This window comes from Rhineura floridana, chromosome 3 (genome assembly GCF_030035675.1).
Source record: "Rhineura floridana isolate rRhiFlo1 chromosome 3, rRhiFlo1.hap2, whole genome shotgun sequence".
Classification (NCBI taxonomy): Eukaryota; Metazoa; Chordata; class Lepidosauria; order Squamata; family Rhineuridae; genus Rhineura; species Rhineura floridana.
Genome location: NC_084482.1, coordinates 52,556,798 through 52,576,681, shown reverse-complemented (window position 1 = coordinate 52,576,681; position 19,884 = coordinate 52,556,798). Strand labels below are relative to the sequence as shown.

The 19,884-nt window shown below is 44.4% G+C and overlaps 1 protein-coding gene across 5 annotated transcripts in view; it reads left to right on the top strand.

Moving 5' to 3' along the window:
- RPTOR (regulatory associated protein of MTOR complex 1) overlaps window positions 1-19,884 on the top strand; it is a 502,533-nt gene that overhangs the window by 450,984 nt on the left and 31,665 nt on the right. For 4 of the 5 annotated variants that reach the window (XM_061615780.1, XM_061615782.1, XM_061615783.1 and 1 more), the window contains 2 exons: window positions 754-801; window positions 17,415-17,521. In XM_061615780.1, the coding sequence (XP_061471764.1) occupies window positions 754-801; window positions 17,415-17,521 (155 nt within the window). The remainder of the gene's footprint in view (window positions 1-753; window positions 802-17,414; window positions 17,522-19,884) is intronic. The other variant, XM_061615781.1, reaches the window with a different exon arrangement.

Here is a 19,884-nt window from a genome sequence, read left to right as displayed (position 1 = left end):
AAAGGGGCGAGTAGGTTCTTTTCCTGGAGTTCTGTGGGCAAGCCAAGGGCAGCCAGTCTCAGCATGTTCCTAAAATGCCATATCGTTAGGACTGTGCTGCAGCCACCATCCTGCAGTTTCTCTCATTATCCAGCTTTCTTTCTGATGACTTCAAATGAATCCCCTTGTACAACTAATTTCCCTCACTTAAGCAGTTGTTTGAGTAGAACCCTCTGTAAATTGTCCTTCTTCTCTGAATGAGTTCTCATTAGCAAATCATTGAACTGTGCTGTGCTGCAGCCATTATATTGCTTCACAGCTGAGCTGCTGGCTCAGAGTGAGGTCTAAAACAGCACATACTTGATGTTTTATATTTGGCTTTCCCCTTGCAGGTGTGTTATGCTAAGGGTCATTTGGAGTAATTTTCATTTCTCCCTTGATGATGAGATGCCTTTTGTTCTAAGTCCAGTAGCGGGGCCATTCTTAGAGGGAAATTTACCAGCCGGATTTGGGGGCATATGAGAGCGAGAGAGAGAGCGAGAGCAACCTTGGTTTTCTCCCCATGGCTAATGGCTTCCTAGGATGGCTGCTGTGATCAAGCTACTTGTCTTCCTTCCTTTCCTGAATGGAGGTCACTCTGCTACTGCTTCTCTCTAACAGTGTTCTTTTCTGTTCCTTTTGGGTTGCTTTTCCTAATCCTTTTTTAAGATTTGTTTTGCTTTGGCTGACCAACTTACCCTTAGCATCAACCCCTTAATCCCTGTCTTCTCACAGGTCTGGCCCGAAGGGTTTCAATCTATCTTGACAGAAGTAAACAGGGAGGTGAGTGCTCTCTTTCCTCTTACCTATGATCAATGTGGGAGGGATGGTCCTTTTAATCACTTCTTTATTTTTAAAACATTTTTGGCATTCCTTCTAACATCTCCTGGATCCTGTTAATTCTTGGAAGGCAGCTAAACTCCTCCTGCCCTTCCAGTTCCTTGCTTTGTATTGCCTGTCTCTACTGAACAGTGTGGGCTTCTATATCATGGGTGTCTGATATCCAGTCAAGATGGGGTTCAGTGTTCACATGGGGAAAAATGAAGGGAGGAGATTCTGCGCTTTCATTTGCTTTGGGTGCTTGGTCACAAAATAGGGAAATCAGAATGTGTTTTTCCAGATATTCATAGATGTTATTGTGTGATCACTTCAAACAAGGATTGTAGCAGGCCACCAAGGCCAGGGTCCATATCCACCACCTTCGCCAGTGGTTCCTGGAGGGCATTCTGTAGTTTGGGAAGGCACCTCCCCCTAGCGCGCAGTAGGCAGAGTCCAGTCTTCAGATTATCTCACCCAGGGAGAGGGGCCATCCCGCTCTCTCCCAGACCTGTCCTACCTCTGTCATGGACAGTCAGGGTCTGGCTGGGCTCCCTAAGAGCCAGCCAGCTTCTAGTTTTTTTATTCACCCAAAAATCTCACCTTTCTCTCCACTTTTCTAGTCTCACTTGTCTCTCTCTTGCTGATACTTTATTCCAGTTTCTTCCCCTCCCTCCCCATTCCTCCCCTGCTACCTTGCTCAGGGCAGGGCAGGGCAACACTTAGAGGGCCATCAAGCCCACGATGAGGGAGTGGAGCTTCGGATAGTGTTTTGTGCCTTCTCGATTGAAGGAGAGGCATGACCACATGTAGAACATACAGCCGCAGTTCCTTTCCTTGCCACTTCAGTGCCCATCTGACCGGCGGAGGAGAAACGAGGCAGCGGCAACGAGTTGCAGCCTCCATTCGCCCGCGCGTAGAGAAAAAGGCGTGAAAAGGTGCTCTTGGCCTTCGGTGGCTATCAGGCCCTCCCCACCTCCACCTTAGGGTTGGCTGGGCTCTGAATTTCCTCCCGCCTGCAATCACAAGCGGAGACATGACCACATTGTTGGAAGGGGAGCAGAGCGATCTAATGCAGTGGCAAATTTTGCCACACTCCCAGCAGTCAGGAGAGACACCTGAGTGCCATGTGGAGGGGGTGAGTAGAGGCCATTAGGCAGATTCCCCTTCCCCCCTCTCCCAGGACAGGAGGATTTCCCCAAATTCCTATCATGGGTAGGGACATCGTGGCCAAGGAAGTCAGGAGCTCGGGGGTACAGGCGGGGCAGAGCCCAGTTTAAGCTCCAAGTGCGATAAGTGGAAGTGCGGGTCCATATCGGGACACAAGAAAAGAAGGTGTGTTTCATCTCCCCTAAGCAGCACCTCCTCTCCTCCCCATCCCCAGGCTCCTCCTCCTCCCTTCTCCCGTTTGCCAAAGCAATCGTGGAAAGGGGCTCAAGGAGAAACAGAAGTGCAACACTAAAAGTACACACTCCTCTCACCACCCTAGAAGTGAGCAAGGGAATAAGAGGGTAATGAGTAAACAGGCAGCTACAGCCTTGGGACTCCTGTCAGACTCGAATTGTTCTTCCTCTTCAGAAGGCAGAGAGGAGGGAGAGCTCTCAGGGGAAGAAGTGGAAGCACCTCCTCCTAAGGGAAGACTTTTTCAGGCAGAGTTTTTTCCTGTTCTGCTAGCAAAGGCTAGGCGGGTTTTGGAACTTACTGAGGAACAGCCCAAAGAGGAGGAACTGGGCACTTCCACTGCATCAAAAGCCTCCAGGACAGCATTCCCAGAGGGCCAGTTGAAGATGGATATTCTGGCTTTCCCAAACTCATTCCAGTCTCTGTGGAACGCAGAATGGGCCTGGGCCAAACCCAAACCAGTGCATAAGCTGGTCAGTAAAGACTATTCCTTTGCACCCCTGGTAATGGGACAGCTAAAAATCCCAGCAGTGGTTGCTCTCTCTTCTTCGGCCACTGAAGGGGAAGGGGGACCAAAGGACACCTGTGATAAAAGGGTGGAGGCTGCACTGCGTAGGGATTTCAAGGCACAAGGTGCAGCTTTCAGAGCTTCAGCTGCAGCATCAGTGTTTGCACGAGCAAACATGATGTGGGCAAATGAACTGGCAGGCAGGGATGACATCCCTAAGCAAGTGAAGGATGGGCTGAGGACAATATCTCTGGCAATGGCCTTCCAGGCAGATACTACAAGGTGTTCAACGCCAGGGCAATGACTTCTGGCATGGTGGCTAGACGGAATCTATGGCTCAGACACTGGGAAGTGGATCCTGGCTCACAAAGCTGCTTGGCAAACTCTTCCTTTGGGGGGAGGCAAACTATTTGGAGACCCTCTGGAGAAAATTTTAGTGGAGACAAAGAACAAGCTGAAGGCTCTTCCCATAGTAAAAAAGGATGAACACAAGACCAAACAACAGCAGTCCTTTCGGAGTTCCAGACACTTTCAGCATCAGTATACCTCGGGGTATAAATCTTGATGGAGAAAGTCAGAGAGGACTCCCAACACCAACAGGTCTAGACAACAGTCCACCTCTCCTTTCCCTTCCACCTCGAAGTTCCAGAAAGGGTCAAAGAAGGGGCAAGCTTCCTGATGCCAGGCCAGGAGCTCTACATGGAGCCATAGGGGGTCGTTTGCTACACTTCGCACAGGCATGGGTAACGACCACACCAGACCGCTGGGTTCTTTCCACAGTTTCATCCAGTTACTTCTTGGAATTGTCCAGGCTTCCAAGAGAAAAGTTTGTCACAACCCCAAAGTCCAGGAGACCAGAAAAACATCAGGCCTTTCACAAGGCCATAGGCCACCTGCTGAACATACATGCAGTGGAACCAGTACCTTTCTTCCTGGTTTTGAAGAAAAATGGGAGTGTCCGGGCCATACTAGACCTCCAGTGGCTGAATCGGAGGTTGTCTTACAAGAAGTTTAGAGTGGAGACTTTGAAGTCTATATCAGAGGCCATAGATCGAGACTACTGGATGGCATCAACAGACTTTTCCGTGGCCTATTTCCATATCCCAATTCTCCGACAACACAGGAAAGATCTTCACTTTTGTTACGCTAATCAGCATTATCAGTACAAGGCACTGCCCTTCGTTCTGACCTCAGCTCCAAGAATGTTCACCATAGTACTAGTAGCTCTGGTGGCTCATCTGAGGACCTTGGGGGTGAGGCTTCACCCCTACCTCAACAATATTTGAGTCAGGGCTCCCTCCAGGGGTCAGTGCGCCAGGGACATACAGACCATATTGGATTGTCTCACTGACCATGGTTTTGTGGTCAACTATGAGAAGGGTATCTTGGAACCCACTCAGACAATCACTCATCTAGAGGTTCAGATAAACTCAGCCCTTTTCAACATGAAGCTCACTCAGGAACAGGTAGACGAGATCCGGGACCTCACGACAAAAGTGAGTCAGAGTCAGTAGACCTGATGGATCTAGCCATATTGCAAGGAATGCTAGTTTCATGCCAGGACTTGGTGAACTGGGCTCAATTTCATTCTCGTCCCCTGATGCAGGTGCTATTGCCTTTCCAGCACCAGATAGCAGAGTCATGCAGGTTGAGGATTCCTATCAGTCCAGGCCTGCATGTGGAGTTGGGATGGTGGTCTTCCAACAAATCATCAAGATCTTTGGAATTCCACAGGTGGATCTTTTTTTCATCTTATCAGAATGCTCAGCTCCACAGGTTTTTCTCCTGTTTCCGCCACTCAGAAGCCCAGGGGCTGGATGCAGGCTGGTGACAGACTGGCCAGTGGGTTTCCTTTACACCTTTCCTTCCATCCCTCTCATTCTACAGATGGTCAGATGCATCAAGCACCTGAAAGCCAAGGTGATTCTGATAGCTCCATGCTGGCTGAGGAGGGCATGGTTTCCAGAGTTGCTACACCTCTCAGTACAGGACCCGCGGCACATTCCATTCCAACCAGACCTCTTGAGCCAGGGTCCAGTCTTCCACCCTTGCCCAGAGATCTTCCAACTAACAGCGTGGAGGCTGACCGGCAATGGTTAGCAGAATTGGGGTTTTCCGGGTCAGTTCTGGATACCCTACTGGTATCACAAAAGGCGTCAATCCATAAAACTTATGGCTCTACCTGGAAGGTATACATAGACTAGTACCGAGCCCAGGGATGAGATCCAGCTTCTAGACAGATTGCAGATGTCCTGGACTTTCCACAGGCTGGGATGGATAAGAGGCTTAGTACAAATACCCTTAAGCGTCAGGCATCGTCTATTAGTAACATTCTGAGCTGTAGGGTGATGCTTCTTTGTGATCACATCCTCTGTGTTGGAATTCCTTATGGAATCCCCAAGACTTGCATCAGTTCCCCACATGGAACCTAAATTGGGTACTATCAGCCCTTATGGGTCCACCTTTTGAACCCCTGGCCACATGCGAGATAAAGCTCTTGATCCTTAAAACAACTTTTCTGGTGGCTATTACATCAGCACGAAGGGTATCAGAGTTGGGGCCCTGTCCTCAGACCCTCAACTTTGCATATTTCATCAGGACAAGGTGGTCGTGAGACCAGGCCCATGATTTATTCCAAAAATAAAGTCAGTTTTCACAGATCTCAGGAGGTGATCCTTCCCTCATTTTGCCCCAATCCGTCCTCCTTTAAGGAACGGGCTTGGCACACTCTGGATGTGCGTAGGGCGCTCAAGTTTTACCTGGAAAGGACCGCTAGCTTTAGGAAGTCAGAGACGCTATTCATTTCCTTTGGGTGGGTAACAATGGGCAGGAAAGTGTCCCCCTCATCCATCTCACAGTGGCTTAAGGAGGCCATTATCCAGGCCTAGCACACTTTGGGCAGACCTCCACCATGAGGGCTCACGGCCCACTCCTTGCAGAGCGCATCTACCTTGGCAGCTGCTAAGGGAGGATTCCCAGTCATAGAAATCTGTAGGGCAGCCACGTGGGCATCCCTGCATACCTTTGCCAAGCATTACAAAATTGACTCCTGGGCCTCGGTGGATGCCACATTTGGAAAGAGGGTTTTGCAAGGGGTGGTTCAGGCATGACCTTCTCTCAACCGGAATCCCACCCAGGAGGTAATTATTGCTCATCCCAAGCTGCAAAATGCCCTCCAGGAACCACTGGGGAATAAACGGAAATTCTTACCATGAATTTCTGTTCCCAGGGGTTCCTGGAGGGCATTCCCCACCTCTTCATTCCGGTGCTGAGTGTTTGAGTCATGCTGGTTTTCAGTGGCTTCTGCAAGCCCCGTACATGAGGGGGAGGTAGTCAAGGACTCCCAGGGATTTCATGGATTGCCTTTTTATTCTGTCAGTTGCCCTGATAGTTCACTACATTTTATCTACCAGGTTCTTTCCTTTCAGAAGACAGTTTTCCTAGCATGCTAGTCTCCACAAATTGCAGTGGATTCCCATGGAGATGACAGGCCAGGAGTACAGCTCCATTGAGGGAATGCTTCAAGGGGGTCGAGGGGTCATCCGTGCTCTGCCAGTGGGTCTGGGAGAGAGCGGGATAGCCCCTCCCTGGGTGAGATAATCTCAAGATTGGACCCTGCCTATTGCGTGGTGGGGGAGGCACCTTCCCAAGCTGCAGAATGCCCTCCAGGAACCCCTGGGAAGAGAAATTCACAGTAAGAATTTCTGTTTATTCACTTTTACCATCACTGTTACTCTTACACCATTCAAGATATATTATGGAATGTCTGAGCATCTCTTTCTAAAATGTCTCTGTCTCTGATGATTACTACATTTATTTGATTTGTGATTATGGTATACTGAGTGAAAATAAATGGTAGGTGTGACCTGGTTTTAATCTGGCAAGTGGCTTTCCTTTAGGTATTAAATGTCTAGAAAACATTTTGAATCTTGTTTCTAAGCTATAGTGAAACATATTCAGCTCTTCACACTCTGACAAAAACAGTGTTGGGATGGGACTTGAAATCCTTCTCTGTTGCTTCAGCTTTTGAGACAGGGACAGATGGCTGACACAACGGGACATGATATGTGTGGTATGTGTCAGAAAGCTGATGTAATCTTCTTAGGCCTTCTATGAATTATTAATATTCAGTAGTTGATAAGGGCTGGAATGTGTCTGCAGTGATTCGCCAAACAAAGATAGCTGTGCTGTTCTTAAGTAGGAGCCTTTATACTTTCTCTGATTATTGGGAAGCAATAGGAAGGGACATGCAAAATTAATGGATAACTATCAGCACCCTGTCTCTTCATTTTGTAGGGCAAGTTGACAAGGCTAAAATTCGGAAGGTGGAGCTTGAAGGGGTTTCCTGTTTGGTTTGTTGAGCATCAGACCAGCTTAATGCAACCACCATGGAAAATCAATACTCCTTGTATGCTTAGGAAGCAACAGTCTGTCGAGAGCACACAGATAGATAGCTCCACTTCAGCACCATCCTGACACGCCTGTTGAGCTCTTTGAAAATCTCCGAATCTCTGTCATTGCAGAAAGAAAAGTGTCCTCAGAGTAGCAACATTACAGCAAAAGTAGATGAATAAGTGCACAAGTACATCTTCTTTTTGTTCCACATTATAACTTGCAACGCCCTTTCCATCCTCTCAGATAAAAGTGACAAAACTTGTACCTAATTTATTCAGTAAAGGCCCATTCTCTTCTAGTCTGGAATGTGGGAATGTCAACTAAGTGCACCTACCGCTGACCACAAGCACTTGGTCCAGCCTTATTTGTGCTCAATTGGTGAATGATGACTGAGTCAGTTCAGGACTGACTGAGAATGTGTTTTTTTGTTGTGCACTGACATTTTAAGGAGTTTCGCAAATCTGGTACAGTCCCTTGTCTTCTCTGCAAACCCATCTGTATTCCAAAAACAACAGAAGTGCACCCTACCTAAACTTCCATTAACTGCCTGAAATGCTAGCCCTATCCCCTCTGAGCTGTGTTAGGAGCCTCTTGGGCTATCCTCCACATTGCCTCAATATCATGACTTGCAGAGAGTACCCTCCAAGCCTTCCCATCCTTGCTTCCCATAGCCGTAGAGCTGATTGTCTCTAGGAAATTAATGCACTCTAAGGGCAAAACCAGACTTTACCTGGGAGATCTGTGATTAGGATCTTTTGTAGCTTATGCTTGCTAAGTACTAGTCCCATGGGACTGCTTTGAAGAATGGTGAAGCAGTGTTTTTTATCCCATGCCTTTCCTCCACTGCAATTTTTCTCCTGCCAACCCTCCCCCAGCTAATATTAGCTCAGCAGGGAGGGGAAGCTGCTGTTCCTACTTCCCTTTCCCCTGCCCCAGGAGTTAATAGCAGACTTGGGGGGGGGAGTTTACATCAGAGAAAGGGCATGGAAGGAAAGAATTAAACAGCCTCTCCCGGAGCAGCATTTCTCCACCCTTCAGAGCAATCCCATGGGGCTGCTAATTAGCAAAACAAAAGGAAGAGAAGATCCTAATCACAGCTCTCCCTGGTCATGTCTGATGGTCTGGTACCCTTCAATCTAACACTCAAAGTAAATCAGTACTTAAAAATCCAATTTGCAGTTAAACAAATGTGTGAATTAAAGAAGGCCTTGGGTTGGATTAGGAGCCTCCCCTAGCCCAGATGCCCTTAAAAGTTGTCAGATATTGTACTGGGTTATTTAGAGCAAGGAGTGAGAGCTTGAGGGATGAAGCGAGGGGAGGGGAAGCAGGGCAGAGAACAGGAATGCTACAAAGTGAAGCACTAGGTAAGGGGTTATTGTTTTATTGTCAGGGAGACATTTTAAACCTAAATTTTTAAAGGTGAACTTTAAAGCTCCATCTAGGAGAGACCTTGGTAACTCTGCTTGTGGGGCAGGGGAATTTCTAGGGGGACCTTCCATTGTGCCACATTTGCCCACCAGCATCAAACACAATCATTACCTGCCATGATCTGGAAGAGACTGAAGGAGTCCAACAGGGAGGGGATGTGTTGTTGTTTTATTAAAGGCAGTAGATGAATCCCAGCATTAATTTGCCTGTAAGATTGACTTCTGTTGTGTCTCTGTAGGCAGAGACAGAGCACGATGCCTCGAGAGAGGTCAAGTCTTTTATGAAAATAATTAGGGGAACTGCAACTCTATTTTGAGGCCCTTTTCATTCAGTAAATTAAGCTTTCTGGTGTCCTAGATATTCTTATTTTGTCAGTTGGGTCATGCTTGGCACAGGAGGAGTGTCACTTGAAGGGGCATTTTCAGGAATTAATGAAGAATGAGGTAATACAGCCTTCCCACAGCTGTCTGGGAATTAGAACAGGGACATGGCTCATTCATCAGCCAGGAGGATATGTGTATTAAAAATCAGCTGCACATCTCTGGGATGCTTTTGTGTTGTGGCCTGTGTACACATTTCTGAACTAATCAAAATGCCAGTTAGACAATGACTGCAATACAGCAATGATTTTGAGAGGTGGGGTGGAAACACTATTTAAATGGTATGTATTTGGAATGCAGCTGTTTGTGAGGCCAGAGTTCTTTACTGAAATGTATGCAAGGAACTATTCCACTGAGATGCATCTCTGATTTCATGGGAATCCTGCAGGAAGCGGCCATGGAAAGTTTCAGTGGTTGATACATATTGCCTGTATACCCCTGTACTTCATTCTGAAGTGCTAGTTCTAAGCAGCACCTTTGTAATCTGAAACCTCCACAAACAAGCTGTCCTTTTTTTCTTTCTGTACATTGCAAAATGCTAAACTTGGATCTTTTGAGCAGCAAGCCCAACTCATGGGGACCTCCCCCCACCCGGCATTTTGAAGCACCAATCCTGCCACAGTTTCCCCTGCACGTTCCTTGTGCCAGCGGTATTAGTGACAGTAGTGCCAAAGCATTAAAGGCTGATTTCCTTTTCTATCTCGCATTTCCAAAAGCTGGCAGACTGCATATTAAGAAAATTAGTATGCATTTCATAATTCAGATTGTAGGGTGTCATGAGCAGCAAGCAAGGCACGTAATGAAGTTGGTAACTGCAGTTGAGGAATACTTTTAATTGAGCCTGTCCTCATCCACTAAAAGCAGAGGAAAATGAAAGCCAGAAGCCGGAATTGCTGACCCGGTTGGTCCTGAGTGAAATACTTCACCATTTTAAAATAAAATGATTAGATCTTAACCACAAGGAAAATTCATTAACTGATCTTACCTAGTCTTCATTCTTGGTATCATTGTACTATTCAGTCTTTATTTTGTTCGTTATTTATTTAAATATTTATATCTCATCTTTGTGCCACTAATGGGACCCTCGGCTAACTACCTTCATGAAAACATAACATGCTGGGAACACCACTTGAGCTTAGGAGGACTTCTGTGTGATGTATGCATGTATGTAAAAAATTATTACCCTGCCTCCTCATTCTTTGCTTTCCAAGGAGGTTCACAACATCATAATACCAATATGGAGTCCCACAGGGTTCAGTTCTGTCCCCCATGCTTTTCAATATCTATATGAAGCCGCTGGGTGAGGTCATCAGGAGTTTTGGAGTGTGTTTCCAGCAATATGCTGATGATACGCAGCTCTACTACTCCTTTTCATCTTCGTCAGGTGAGGCTGTTGATGTACTAGACCGCTGCCTGGCCGCGATAATGGGCTGGATGAGAGCTAACAAACTGAAACTCAATCCTGACAAGACTGAGATGTCGTTGGTTGGGGGGCCCTCTGCCCAGATGGATGATGTCAGACCTGCCCTAGATGGGGTTACACTCCCCCTAAAGGAGCAGGTACGTAGTTTGGGGGTCTTATTAGACCCGCTCCTGTCACTTGAGGCTCAGGTAGCCTCGGTGGCACGGAATGCATTCTACCAGCTTCGGCTGGTAGCCCAACTACGACCCTATCTGGACAGGGAGAATCTCGCCTCAGTTATCCATGCTATGGTCACCTCTAGATTGGAATACTGTAATGCACTCTACGTGGGGCTACCTGTGAAGACGGTTCGGAAACTTCAGCTAGTGCAAAATGCTGCGGCCAGAGTTCTCACTGGGACAAAGAAATTTGACCATATAACACCTGTCCTGGCGCAGCTGCACTGGCTACCGATATGTTTCCGGGCCAGATTCAAAGTGTTGGTTCTTACCTATAAAGCCCTAAACGGCATCGGACCGCAATACCTGGTGGAACGCCTCTCTCGCTATGTACCTACCCGTTCACTACGCTCGACGTCGAAGGCCCTTCTCCGGGTCCCAACTCATAAAGAGGCCCGGAGATCAACAACTAGATCTAGGGCCTTCTCGGTGGTGGCCCCCGAACTATGGAATGCCCTCCCAGACGAGATACGCCTGGCGCCTTCTTTGTTATCTTTTCGGCGCCAGGTAAAAACCTACCTTTTCGCCCAGGCTTTTTAAACATTTTAAATTTAATTTTAAACCTAATATGGATTTTAATTTATAAACTCAATGGCAATTCTATTTCGGATTTTTATCATGTTATATTTTTCACACTTGCTCATATTTTAATTGTGATTTTATTTGTTGTACACCGCCCTGAGAGCTTTCTGCTATAGGGCGGTCTAGAAATGTAATTAAATAAAATAAAAATAAATAAATAATACATGAGAAACCATAAAATATTAAAATGTTAACAAATGCAATTAAACATCAGCAGATAAAAGTTAAACCAGTAGTAAAACCAAACATGCTGGAAAACCAAAAGGAAAACAAAAACTGTTTTCAGCTGCCTCCATCCCCAGTAAAAACTATCAAGTCTGCCATCACATGAATGGATAAGGGGAGGGAATTCTATAACTGACACATCACTACTGAGAAAGCCCTGTCGCTGTTAGGCACCCTCCTCACCTTCAAAGTTAGGTAGGGGTACCTAGAGCCAGGCTTCTGACAAGGTTCTTAAACAGCAAGGAAAAGAAAGATCTCTACATATATTTTAAAATTAAAAATAAATCCTTTTCTTCCAACGATACACTTTCATTAGTGCAATACAGTGCCAGTGGTGTGACATTCTGTTCTTTCTGATCATGCAGATGCTCCACAACATGGGAGGGCATTGCTGAGAAGAGGAAGTGATGGTCTTGTTGATGTTTGCGTATTTGAGTTGTACAGCAGGGAAATGTTTAGCATATAAGGAAGTGTAAAGGCAACAATTTAAATGAAGAAATGAAAATGTTTCTGAAATAACCTCCCCTGCCTCCATCGCCATGTGTCTCTTTTCTCTACTGATGTCACTAGTTGGGTTCAAGAGGTGGCTATGATGCTGATGCAGCTGCACTCCATACTGTGCTCACAACTGTTTGCTATATAACTATTTGCTATATATTGCTATTTGAGTGCTGGGGGAAATGCAGTATCCCAGCAACAGAGAACACTATTTTGAAAATGGGCATTTGGACCCCTGAAACAAATAAGAAACAACAAATAGCATGCAGAATTTATTGTATGCAAGAACAAAGTTTGGAAAGATATCACAGAAAGAGCCTCACCTATCCCACGGGAAGATTACTCTTCCTTTCTTCCCTTCTTCCCTTCTTCCTTCCTTTCTTTCTTTCTAATTAAAAAGAAATCGGGAATCAGCAACAAGCCTCTGTTCCTCAAGACACAAGGAATTTGAGATGTAAACTTGAGTCAATAATGTCATGATATTTCCCTCTTTGAAAACCACTAGAAACCTCAGGCCTACTTTAATAAACATTAGCTTGCCCTGGAGTGGGTAATGTGCACAAGCTTGTTTGCTCCTCATCATATAGTGTTTTCTGTTAGCATTTCAGAGCCTTCTATATATTTATGCAATTATGAATTACTTCAATTTATATGCTGACCGTTGCTTCTTAGGTCTTGTGTTTTTTTTCATGTCTCATGAATGGGTTTAAAAACACATCATTTAAACATCCCTCAGATCCGTGTTGTCATCTGCAATCCTTTGAGAGTGGAAGGATGCTGTGCCATCCTGGTTCTCAGCACATGGGCGCCCTCTGGTGGCAAGAGGTACACAAGCCTCCATTTTGGGTGGTGGAGGAGCATCCTCTGTTTTCCCTTTTATTAGAAGATTGTTATTACTCATGGCATGGTTTGCCTGGAACTATGGGAGACTAGGTTAGGTTGATTCTCTCAAAAAAAGTTTTCAAGAAAGGCCAAGATTTAGTGAACAGAAAGCAATTGAGAATCCAGAACGCGCTGTTGATAGAGGAAGGCAGTTCCCATAAAACACAATGATTGGAGAAGAAGGCAAAAGGCAATAGCAAATACAGAGAGAGAGAGAGAGAGAGAGAGAGAGAGAGAGAATATTTGTCATTGACTACCATCAAATCAAATTTTATTACAGCTGAATCATCAGATAAAAATTTTATACTAAAGATTCATGGAACCCACAGAGCTCAGACCATTCCTCCAAATGGGCTCCTGTTGGGAGGAAGGGCAGGATACAAATAAAATAAATAAATAAATGCTGAAAATGTTTTCATTCTTATAGGGCAGAATAAAGAGGGGATGCTTCTCTAAAGTTCCTAGAACTATGTCATGTTTGTGGAGGTTTTGCATTTGTCTTCCCAAAGAAATCTTTATATAGTCTACAAAAGGAATAGGGTCCTGCTGTTTCCACACTGTTAAATCTCATGAGAACAATGCCCTTTCAGTGACGAATGATGAACATTCTTTTTTACTTCCCTTCCCACAGAGGAGAGAGAATTACTTTATCAACTCCATTTTGCAGATGGAAGAAGTGAGCCTTGGGCAAGGGTAGATTCAGACCACAGCAGAGCCAGGAATATAAATCCTCCGGCCTTTATTCAGCATTTTGTTCACAAGGCAATTAAATGTTGAGGACTTTGTTCTCATATCCACTGATGAATTTGGCAGCAGTAGGCTTCCCATGATCACCACTGGATGAATATCAATTTGGAAGATTAATTATTTAAAATAATATTTATTAAGAACATTGTATGCCACTTTTCCAGTGCTGGCAACGCAAATCACAAAGAAAAACATTTGAAAAACAATAAATTCCATTGACCGCATCTAAAACAGCATAACTCAGAACAGACTAAGCAAGCGGAAAACAATCATTCTCAACAGCCAAGGGTCTCTCCTGAATTAAAACATCTTACCTTGTTTCTGGGAAGAAATGAGAGCAGAACAACTCCACAACTCCATGGAGCCCCACACAGAGACATTGCAATAGTCAGTCCTAGAAGCTATAAAAGCATCAATCATAACCAGCCTAATTCCCTCCAGGAGATTGGGATTACTCACTAGCATCACCTTTATCTTGTCTAAATTAAAACTTATCTACCTGACAACAACTTTCTCCAGATGCTGAGTAGACAAAAGGTCCTGCATGTACTTAGGCAAGGAGAAAAATCCATATTCTGTGTGTGGTCTGCAGATTATGTTGCCGCTGCGACAGTGTTAAAATCCTTGTTTTAAAAAGTGATTATGAATGACGGAGAAACTGGCAGCTTTAGCATCACTTCCTAGAGTGCTGCCTGCTTAAGATGAAAAGGCATAATCTATCTCAAGCCTGCTGGGTTTATCTTGTCATACGGACCATAAACGAGATGACAAACGTAAAAGTGCTTTAGAGGTGCTTATAATGTATACTACTCCCTTTTTGCTTGCTCTGAATCTCTAGCACCCCTCAAATTTACTAGGAAAACTAAAGAAACTATTAGTTTTGGATGTCCAGATAAAGATGTGAGCTGTCAGTTTCACTGCAGTTCTCTCCGTTCCCCACCCCACCCCCCCATTTCCTGTAGTAGAATTAAAAGCTGTCAGGAGCAAATGAAGGGTCAAAGAGCAGCCCCCATGTTCCATACTTGCTCAGGTGTCCTGGCAGCCTAAAGTTCCAGCAGGACACGAGCAACATTTAAAGTGGTCCTGGCCACTGGATGAAAGGAACAGAGAATTAATTAAGAGGGTGTTTTCAGTGCATATACCTTAATCATCCCGTTTATCATAAAGTTAGAAATGATGCAAAGGTCATCTAGTCCAACCTTCTGCTCAAATCAGGACCTGCAACATATGATGCAACTACAACATCCCTGGCAGATGATCATCCCAGGTAGGCATGCAGCTCCAAGGGAAGTAGTTCTGACTTTTGTGTGTCCTACAGAACCCTCAATACATTTTCATCCTTATAGCAGCAGATAGGATGTTTGGCCGTATCTGTACTATTCATTTAAAGCAGTATCATACCGCTTTAAACAGTCATGGCTTCCTCCAAAGAATCCTGGGAACTGTGGTTTGTTGAGGGTGCTGAAAGTTGTTAGGAGACCCCTATTCCCCTTCACAGAGCTACAATTCCCAGTGGTGTAATAATCAATCCATCTTCCCAGGGAACCCTTCTGAAGAATCCTGGGAACTGTAGATTGTTAACGGTTCCCTGGGAAGATGGATTGATTATTACACCACTCTAGAAATTGTGGCTCTGTGAAGGGGAATAGGGGTCTCCTAACAACTTTCAGCACCCTTAACAAACCACAGTTTCCAGGATTCTTTGGGAGAAACCATGACTGTTTAAAGTGGTATGATACTGCTTTAAATGTATAGTGCAGATGAGGCCTTTGATACTGATTATCTAGACCCATTTCAATCTGGGTTTAAGCCTAATTTCAGAACTGAATCAGCCTCAGTTGCCCTGATGGATTATCTTCATTGGGAGAAGACTTTTGGGATTCTTTACTAGTTTTTACTGACCTGTATCCAATTAAGGTCTACTCTTGAGTGGAAATTAGTTGGATACAGCTCACTGTTTTTATTGTATGATTGTATTATTTCTGTACACAGCTCCAAATATTTTATTGATTGTTAAATAAATAAATGTCACTCTGCTGTTTGGTGCTACTATTAGAGTGGCAATTAGCATTTAGGAGAGCATTGCACATTTTTGCAAATAATAGTGCTTGATTTTTATCTTTTGACCAGAAATCTGGCCTTTTGCAGGGGTGGCTTTCTCTTTCAGAAGTCTGGTGTACTAGTTATATTTAGGATTCTGTTTTGTTATTCTGTAAAGGCCCTGGTGGAAATAATAGGGAGCTTGGCAGTAAGAATTAACTTGTGACTGCTGTCTTGTTGGGTTAAGGAAGAGACTCATGAATTCTAAGCAGTTTCAGAGCCATTTGTCATCACAATTCTAAGCAGTTTCAGAGCCATTTGTCATCACAACCCAACCCCCTTATAAAGGAGCCCAAGTGCAGAAACAGGAGAAGAACACAGGAGAAGAACACATCTTCCATTGGATTTCGTTGATTAGAAACAAGAAATTCATGTGAGCATTTCCATGCTTAGAACAATTTATTGTTCATCCCTATGTTAAAAACAAAACAAAACTCTTCACACACATGCCTTTATATTGAAGATGCATGATCTGTTTTCTTCCTGGGGAACAAAGGGGGGGATAATTGCCAAAGCATTTTCCCTCTTGCCAATACATTTGTGCACCATACATGCAGTTTATAACTTCTGTGAATAAAACCATTCAAATTAAACAAGCCAGAAACCATTGCTGGAAACCACCTCCACCAGCTCTAAAGTTTTGCAAAGCTTGCCATTTCCCAAAGTCCACAGTATCTATCACATTCTAACATTGGATGCACTGTGCACTCATGGTAGTGTTGGCTTGCTCTGCTTCACTCCAAACATTTAATCCCTACAATATTGGAAAGATTAAATCTGCGACAAAGGAGAAAACTCACCAGTTCATCTTGTCTGCCATTGTGCCTGTGACCAGAGTCCATACCATATTTGAAGGGGAAAGAAAGTCCTTGTGATGCTCTTGTGACATGGTGGAGAATTTCCTCCAAACTCTTGCTAGTAATCAGTTTATGCTGTGCCCCATGTGGATAGAGAACCTTTGCTAATTTTTTTCCAGTCGGTATAACTTTGGTGTGTTGCTTTAATATTTTGTAGCTAGATTTGTTTGTCTGAGTTTTATTTGTATTTGGGATTTTGAATCAGGTAATGCAATAATTGTCCATTTTATCAAATATATGCAGTATTTTTATTTAGCGCTTCCACACATGCAGATACACAAGGAAATTGTCGGAAATTGTTGGTTTCATGACTCCTTGAAAGCAGGCCCAATGGTCAGGGATGATGGAAGTTGTAGTCCAGCAACATCTGGAGGGCCACACATTTCTCAGCACTGCTCTAAGTGTCATCCTGTTCCAGACTTGAGTAACACATTTAGCCCAGTGTTTTTGTAATACAGGATGAAGGATCCTCCAGCTGTATTCCACATTAAAGAAAATTCTGAATAAAGAGAACTTGCTGTCTCTTATGAGCCCAAATCTCCTCTATGAGCTTTTTTAGTTCGGTGCTTTGTTTTCACAGTGCTTTGTGCTCCTGGGGCAAATCTCTCTCTTTAGTAAAAGAAGCGGCCTCATTTAGATGATTGGTAGGGTTTGCCTGGTTTATAATTTACCATCCCTAGTATGTACAATTCAAGTAGAGTGACCTATATCTGCAAGAAGCAGACTTGGTTTATTGTTGCATTCTTTTTTTCCTCTTATGTCCAAGGATCATGCATGCTCTTTCACTGAATTTTCAGGGGTGGCATTAAAATGTTGTAGCTGTTCAGAATGTGTCTCCAAGGCTTGGGAGTTGAGTATTGTGGAGAGTCTGGCTCTCTTCATCTCTCCATGTTTACAGAGAATAATTTTGTATGGCACACCTTTTTCTTTCCCTAGGAGCAGGGATGGTGGTGGACTGGGAACAAGAAACTGGCCTTCTCATGACTTCTGGAGATGTACGAATTATACGAATCTGGGATACAGACCGAGAAATGAAAGTTCAGGTAACCATTATATGTCTTCCTTATGGATCTGTGGCTGGTATTTAAACACCAAGGAGAACAGATGAAATGTCTTGTGCTGCTGCAAAGTTTCTGATTTACCCATGCAGAAGGCTGCTTGTTCATGAGATCAGTTCACTAATAGGCAACAAACCTTGTGGTTTAAGAACATACCTATAGCCAACAGATATTTCTATCAAACTTTAAAAAGCAGGGAAATTGGGCAGCTATAGTGAATGCACCAGGGGAGCAGGAGACCTGACCTCCTCTCTGAGATATTGGACTGCCCTACAAATTTGTCAAAATGCAAACACAATTTGGGTTGGTCTTTCACAGTCTGATCCACTTCCTGTGTAGCTTGGAAGAATTTGGTAACGTGCCTCTGAGCATATGGTGGGTGGTGGCAACACCTGCAATCAGCCCAAATAACAGAAACAAGACATGTGCTGTGCTAATCTTGTTTTAGCAGGGAGGAAGCAACAATATTAAAACAGTTGATATAGTTCAGATAGTCACTTTGAACTCTTGATTCTCTCTGACTGTTTTGTGTATCTCCATGAAAATTTAGAGGGTTGTTCAGCAAGCATTTCTGAGTTCAGGACAGAGCTTAGAAAAATTACTTTTTTGAACTACAACTCCCATCAGCCCCAGCCAGCATGGCCACTGGATTGGGCTGATGGGAGTTGTAGTTCAAAAAAGTAACTTTTCCAAGCTCTGGTTCAGGACTATAAGTTTTGTAAGGTTTTGCTTTGAAATGAGCTTATGGGAAGCATCAGAATGGTGTGGGGGATATTTTCAATTTAACATTACTGAATGTGAAAAATCCATGCTGACTGTAATATACAGCCACTCTCATAGCTGTATAATCCTGAACTCAATACTACAGATGCACCAAAAAAAGTGTCTGTGGAAATGCTTCCCTGTGGATGTCATACACTTTATGTAGTGTGGAATTGGGACCTGGGTAGTTTATGAATGGGATGAATCATGCCTGTGTACCTGTTATACATTTTCTTTAAAAGGTGTGCTGAATTACCAGACACCTTGCAAAGGTAATATGCTTGGTTCATCTGAGGTACTTTAAGCCTGTCCCTTGAAACATTTATCATTTTCTGCACACATCTGGACAATGGGGATTAGAAGTGCCAAATCTGTGTATTTAGTACCATCTGATTTTCACATATGAGGAACACTGAAACTAGGTTATCCTTGGGAGTAATCTCAAACTGAATCCCTTTTAAAGTAATGATTGAAGCACATGCAGAATGGATAACTGAAGAAAGTTAAGCAATCCATAAACTACAGGTCATGCATTAGGTGATCAAGGGATTAATGTAGGAAACATTCTAAAGAACACATGGCAAACTGACATCCTTTCTTGCATGTGAGCATGACAAACACAAGAAGCAGATATGCACAAATACCATCTCATGCACATACAAACAAGAAGTGTACAGACACACACACACACTCATGTATGCACATGCACATACATACACATGCACACACACACAAAGAGAGGGGAAGCTGGCTCTGACTGGCTGCTGCTGGCTGTAGCTTCTCTTTGTGCCGTGCAAAAAGTTCCTTCTCTCATTTCACAGTGGTGAGCACCAATCATTTTCTTCACACCCATCTTTGAGTGTGACCCAGGGGGGCCTTAGGAGTGCAGGTGACTGATAGGGAGGGCAGCAGACTCTGGTGGGATAGGTGGGTATCAGCTCATAGCTGGCCAGAGAAGCTGTTCCACATGCCAAGCTAGCCATTCTGTAGCTATGCTGTTTCTGCCATCATAAGTCCCACCAGCCAAGGTGAGCCAGTCCAGGACCAAGAGAAGGTTGTCCTCTCTTTTCCTCCCAGCCGCCTTCTCCCCATCGCTGCTACCACAACCCACTGAGGAACAAAAAGCCCCACAGGCTTCTTGCTGGTGCTGCCATTCACCACCACCATTGCTGGGGACTATGGAGGCCCACCAGATAATGGCAGAGGCTGAGTGACCACAAATTTAAATGGTGTGTGCACTGCACAGGATATACAGAGCAGCTTCAGGGCCAACCCTGTCTAGTATGTGTACCAGAAACTGACTAGTTGGCAAGCCTAAAAGCCTCTTATAGCAATTTACCCAGTGCACCTATCTACCTTTTCTAGCCCCCAGATCTGCCATTCCTTCACATCTGCCACCTGAAGCAACCCTCTTCACTTCACATTGTGAGAGAGCCAGCCCTGCTCCTTTTTTATAGGCATGAAGAATGACAAAGAAACACAGCGATTTTAGCCTGTTCTTGTTTGAGCTATCCTGCCACTCACCTTAGCAAAAACTATGTGCATGCATTCATGTCTGTTGCCATTACATCAAGCCTATTCTTCAG